The 6,538-nt window shown below is 44.2% G+C and overlaps 1 protein-coding gene across 2 annotated transcripts in view; it reads left to right on the forward strand.

Annotated features, from left to right (window-relative positions):
• The window catches only part of ZNF605 (zinc finger protein 605), a 40,564-nt gene that overhangs the window by 28,699 nt on the left and 5,327 nt on the right, over nucleotides 1-6,538 (forward strand). Inside the window, exons 3-4 of one of the 2 annotated variants that reach the window (XM_011960781.1) lie at nucleotides 1,129-1,249; nucleotides 1,819-1,911. In XM_011960781.1, the coding sequence (XP_011816171.1) occupies nucleotides 1,129-1,249; nucleotides 1,819-1,911 (214 nt within the window). The remainder of the gene's footprint in view (nucleotides 1-1,128; nucleotides 1,250-1,818; nucleotides 1,912-6,538) is intronic. The other variant, XM_011960791.1, reaches the window with a different exon arrangement.

The following is a 6,538-nucleotide window of genomic DNA, read 5'->3' on the forward strand; positions in this document are numbered from 1 at the left end:
ATTCCTGTCGTTAGCAGACAGAGGCCAGGCATGCTGAAGGGCTTAACTGCATGGGACAATGTTGCTTAGCTAAAATTGGTTCTCAAATACCAGTGGCACCTTTGAGAACCACTGTATTGTTTAAAGACAACCTATTCTGGTGTCTTGTTCAGTAGATAGGTAGATGGATGAATGAATTCACAATGATAAATATTTTTAAGCTGGGTGCAGTGGCTCATGCCTGTAATCCCAGCACTTTGGGAGTCCGAGGTGGGCAGATCACGAGGTTAGGTGTTCAAGACCAGCCTGGCCAACATGGTGAAACCCCGTCTCTACTGAAAATACAAAAATTAACTGGGCGTGGTGGCACGCGCCTGTAATCCCAGCTACTCAGGAGGATGAGGCGGGAGAATCGTTTAAACCTGGGAGGCAGAGGTTGCAACGAGCCGAGATCACACCATTGTACTCCAGTCTCGGCAACAGCGGGAGACTCTGCCTCTAAAAATATATATATATTTTTAAACATTTCTTGCTCAAAGCATAATTCAAGATTATTTTATATTATATTATATTAATTATATTATATTATATTGTATTAGTTATTCATTATTGTGTAACAAATTATCCCAAACCTCAGAGGCTGAAAACAGCAAACACTGATCTCACAGTTTCTGAGCTTAGGAATCTGCCAGGTGCTTCCCAGTGGGTTTCAGCTGAGGGTCTCACATGGTGCAGTGACGAAGGTGTTGAGAAGGGCTGCCGTCATCGCAGGGTGCAGCGAGGAAGGAGCTGGCTCCTCCAAGCTCACTCAGTGACTGTTGGGAAGCCGCAGCTCCATGGCACATGGCGACCTTCCAACACAGCAGCCAGACTCCTCCAGAGAGAGAGAGTGCCCAGGATAGAAGCTGCATTTCTTTCTAACCTAGTCTTGGAAGTGGCATCTCATCATGTTCCCCTGTTCTGTTCAGGAGAATGAGTCAGTTGAGTCCAGCCCACAGTCAAGAGGGGAGGATTACGCAAAAGCATGAATACCAGAGCCAGAGGTCACGGGGGCCATCTTAGAGGCCGCCTACCACACATACAGGAGGAAGTATTTTACAAGACCAAGTGAGAACCACTCCAGGTTTAACAGGGATTGTGCTTTTCCAGGTCTCATTTGAGGATGTGGCGGTGGATTTCACGTTGGAGGAATGGCGGCTACTTAATCCTACTCAGAAGGACTTGTACAGAGATGTGATGTTGGAGAACTACAGCAATCTGATTTTCTTGGGTAAGAACAGTCTTCTTCTTGAGTAAGAACATTCTTTTTTTTTTTTTTTTTTTTTGAGACGGAGTCTCGCTCTGTCGCCCAGACTGGAGTGCAGTGGCCAGATCTCAGCTCACTGCAAGCTCCGCCTCCTGGGTTTACGCCATTCTCCTGCCTCAGCCTCCCGAGTAGCTGGGACTACAGGCGCCCGCCACCTCGCCCGGCTAGTTTTTTGTATTTTTTTAGTAGAGACGGGGTTTCACCGTGTTAGCCAGGATGGTCTTGATCTCCTGACCTCGTGATCCACCCGTCTCGGCCTCCCAAAGTGCTGGGATTACAGGCTTGAGCCACCGCGCCCGGCCAAGAACATTCTTATGTAACTTACTGTATGGCCAGTAACTGTTTGGCCTGTGGGGAGTTTGTTGATTTTGGACGTAAGTTTTACATGTCAAAGATTATTTGACTTTTATACTAAATTGAAAGATTTTCATTCACTTGCTTTATTTCACAGCCTTTGTAATAAAACATTCTTCATATTTAAGACTCTTAGCCCAAGCAGTTAGGTCCAAGTCGTCTGTGTTTCCAATCGACAGGTTATCAAATTCTCAAACCTGATGCAATTTTCAAACTGGAACAACAAGATCCATGGATAATAGGTCAAGAAATCCTAAATCAAAACTTTTCAGGTGAGGAATAATCAGGTTTATGAGATACAGTGAACATTTAATCTCTGGTTTTTGATGACAGGTGGGCACTTTTAAAATGTTGTTTATAAAACTATTTAAAGTTCCTGAATCTTTAGAATTCACTCAAGATTGGTGACATGAGTTCTTCATGATTTTTAATGGATGTGCTCCATAACGTGTTCTCCACATCGGGATGTGTCTTTTCTCTATGGAGTTTAGGATGAAATGTATCCCTGTTATTCAGTGGCACAGATTGGTGGCCATTTAGAACCCCACTTTCTTGGTTAAGGCTGTCTTTATGAATTCATAGTTTTTTTCTTCTTTTAGATAACACTGATTGAGTTTATTTCAACTTAAACTTTTAATTTATTATTTTTCTTCTCTTCCTGTAATTTGATATATTTCTGTTTTAAAACCACAGAGAATACAAGATGAACCCACTGATACAGAATGAAGATCTAGGCCAGGCGCAGTAGCTCATGCCTGTAATCCTCATGCTTTGGAGGTTGGGGAGAGGGCAAGGCACGATAGTCACCTAAGGCCAGGTGTTTGAGACCAACCTGGGCAACAAAGCAAGACCCCATGTCTACTACTACTAATAATAATAATAACTTAGCCAAATATGCTGATGTGCGCCTCTAGTGCCAGCTACTTGGGTGGCTGAGGTGGGAGGATTGCTTGAGCCCAGGAGCTGGAAGCTGCAGTGAGCCACGGATGTGCTAGGCAACAGAGTGAGACCCTGTCTCTAAAAACAAAAGCACATAAAAAAACCCTAATACTTTAAACATAGCAAGGAGATTTTGCTTCTTACCTTCCTCTCTACAGACTAAGGATTTTCAAGTCAGTTCCCAGTGCATTTTTCTGGTACATTTGATGTTTAACTTCTCTAAAGCTTCTCTCCCATCCCATCACATAGTCAGGTGGGTTTAAGTACCCGTTACCTTTATGTTGAAGAACCTCGTGGTATGAGAACATCTTATCTCTCCATTTATTTTTCTGTGCCCAGAAGTCATTATTAACTCCATTTCGGCTAGATTCTTCCTCACTGCTCTTCTGAAATTTTTCTCTGCATCTGTGCGTTTGATTATGGTACAGTTTCCCCAGGTAGACTTCACTTTCATCTCTTTTCTTCAACTCCAGTGAATGTTCCTCGACTCGCAGCTTTTTCTGAAATCTCTACCCATGTAGCATCTATAATATAGTAACTCAGGCCTGATAAGACATTGTCTGAAATTCCTAGAACAACTAGGTCCTAAGATATTTCCCCCATGAAGAGAGACGGCCAGTAGCGTCGTCTGTGCTCTCTGGAATTTGTGGTATGTACTTATTTGATTTTTTAAAAATTGGTTATTATGGAGCCAAATAAAGAAAAGTCTTGTTTGTCAGATGTTTCTTCAGTAGAAAAGTTTCCATCTAAGCATCTACCTTGGGAAATATTTTTTTTTAGATAAGGTCTCCCTTTGCCACCCAGGCTGGAGTATAGTGGCACAGTCACAGCTCACTGCAGCCTTGACCTGTCTGGACTCGTGAGCTCCTTCCACTTCAGCCTCCCCAGTAGCTGAGACTGCCACCACACCCAGCTAATTTTTAAAATTTTGGCTTTTTTGGAGAGACAGGATCTCACTATGTTGCCCAGGCTGGTCTCAAACTCTCAAACTCAAGTGATCCTCTGCTTTGGCTTCCTAAAGTGCTGGGATTACAGGAGTGAGCCAGAATGCACAGCAGGGAAATATTTCAGGTTGCAGATGTCTAGGAACCATTCCCATTGTTTTTTAGGTCTGAGTATGTGCAGTTTGGAAAAGCTGTAAAGATAGATATTATGTTCCCCTATTAATTTAGACCCACTTCTCATGTGGAATGAGAGGAATTGAAAAAAAATGAGTCATGAAATAACTTTGTAGGATTTTAATTTAGAAGACAATATAAAACCATAAAATATTCAGCAATTCAGTATTTGAACATGAAGCATTTGTGTTAAAGTGCAAAACTAATCCTCAAGATTAATGATACTGAAAGGAACTACTTTAGAAGCTCAATGATAAGCGAATAATATTTATCCTACCTATATTGAGGGCTGGTTATGTGCTATGCAGTGGGGATACATTAGTGAAAAAGGCAAACCTGTTCCCTACCCTCATACAGTTTACATTCTACTGGGAGAGATATGAGTAAAAGGATTACCTATTTGATAAGTACTATGAAGGAAAGAAAGGGCCGGGCGCGGGGGCTCAAGCCTGTAATCCCAGCACTTCGGGCGGATCACGAGGTCAGGAGATCGAGACCATCCTGGCTAACACGGTGAAACCCCATCTCTACTAAAAAATACAAAAAACTAGCTGGGCGAGGTGGCGGGCGCCTGTAGTCCCAGCTACTCGGGAGGCTGAGGCAGGAGAATGGCGTAAACCCGGCAGGCAGAACTTGCAGTGAGCTGAGATCCAGCCACTGCACTCCAGCCTGGGCGACAGAGTGAGACTCTGCCTCAAAAAAAAAAAAAAAAAAAAGAAAAAGAAAAAGAAAGAAAGAGGGTATTTGTTTGTGTGCCATCAAAATGACATTTTGGTGGGCGTGATATGGTGGCTCATGCCTGTAATCCCAGTGCTTTGGGAGGCCAAGACAGGAGTATTGCTTGAGGCCAGGAGTTGAAGACCAGCCTGGGCAACATAGCAAGACCCCATCTCTGCAAGAAGAATATGAAAAATTAGCCAGGCATGCTGGCACACACCAACAGTCTCAGCTACTTGTGTGACTGAGGCAGAAGGATCACTTCAGCCTGGGAGTTTTCAGCTGCAGTGAGGTATGATGACCCTACCTCTTCATTCCTTGGGCAACACAGTAATATCCTGACTAAAAAATCGCAAAATACTACTTTTAAGTCTATACATAAACTACTTTATTATTGTTTACCATTTAATTCATTAATTTGGATAGACTTTTTTTTTTGAGATGAAGTCTCACTCTGTCGCCAGGCTGGAGTGCAGTGGTGCAATCTCAGCTCACTGCAACCTCCGCCTCCCAGGTTCAAGCAATTCTCCTGCCTCAGCCTCCCGAATAGCTGGGATTACCGGTGTGCTCCACCACGCCTGGCTAATTTTTGTATTTTTAGTAGAGACGGGATTTCGCCATGTTGACCAGGCTGGTCTCGATCCCTTGACCTCGTAATCTGCCTGCCTCAGCCTCCCAAAGTGCTGGGATTGCAGGCGTGAGCCACCGCGCCTGGCCTGGATAGACATATTTTTAATCCCATCTTGATTTGATTTTAATTTAAAAGTATTGTTTTCCTTTGTTCTCACATCTTATAAAACAATTTTCTGTCAACTCTTCAAGTGGATCTCACACTTGTCTACATATGACTCTTGCTTTTGATCTTCAAACTTCTTTGCATAGTCTTTTTCATCTCAACGAATAGTATTATCATATTTATTTATGCCTGAAACACTGAGTATTTCTTTCTTTCTTTCTTTTTTTTTTTTTTTTTGAGAAGGAGTCTCTCTGTGTTGCCAGGCTGGAGTGCGGTGGCGCGATCTCAGCTCACTGCAACCTCTGACTCCCTGGTTCAAGTGATTCTCCTGCCTCAGCCTCCCGAGTAGCTGGGATTACAGGCATGCGCCACCACACCCAGCTAATTTTGTATTTTTAGTAGAGATGGGGTTTCACCATGTTGGCCAGGATGGTCTCGATCTCCTGATCTCATGATTCGCCCACCTTGACCTCCCAAAGTGCTGGGATTACAGGCATGAGCCACTGCACCTGACCAACACTGAGTCTTTCTTTAATTTTCCATATCAGCTCCTCTGAAATTCCATTTTACTTTTGAGATGGGGTCTCAGTCACCCAGGCTGACGTGCAGTGGCTCACTCTCAGCTCACACAACCTCCACCTCCCAGGCTCAAGTGATCCTCCCATCTCAGCCTCCCAAGTAGCTGGGATTACAGGCGTGCACCACCACACCCAGCTAATTTTTGTATTTGGGTAGAGATGGGGTTTCGATATGTTGGCCAGGCTGGTCTTGAACTCCTGGGGTCAAGTGATCCACCCACCTCAGCCTCCTAAAGTGCTGGGATTCCAGGCATCAGTCACCACAGCCAGCCTGCTTCATCTGAAATTCTGATGTCTGAAAATTAGATGAGGCTTTTTGCCCCAAGAAAAGAGTAGTTTTTTGGGGAGTTTTTGTTTGTTGTTTGTTTTGAGCCTCTGTCTCACTCTGTCTTCTGGGGTGGAGTGCAGTGATGCAGTTACAGCTCACTGCAACCTCAACCTCTCAGGCTATAGTGATCCACCCCCTCTGCCTCACAGGTAACTGGGACTTAAGGTGTGCACCACCACACATGGCTAATTTTAGGAAAAAAAATTTGTAGAGACAGGTTCTCTGTATGTTGCCCAGGCTGGTCTCAAACTCCTAGGCTGAAGACAAGCAGTCCTCCCACCTCAGCCTCCCAAAGTTCTGATATTGTAGGTGTGAGCTGCCACCAGGCCCAGCCTCGTTTTATATTTGAGACCATGCCAGATCTTTTCATCTTGCAGAGTACTTCCTGAGAATATTACCCCACAATTGCTAGTAAAGAATATCATCGGCCGGGCGCGGTGTCTCAAGCCTGTAATCCCAGCACTTTGGGAGGCCGAGAAGGGC

Source organism: Colobus angolensis, unplaced genomic scaffold (assembly GCF_000951035.1).
Source record: "Colobus angolensis palliatus isolate OR3802 unplaced genomic scaffold, Cang.pa_1.0 Scaffold115, whole genome shotgun sequence".
NCBI classification, from domain to species: Eukaryota; Metazoa; Chordata; class Mammalia; order Primates; family Cercopithecidae; genus Colobus; species Colobus angolensis.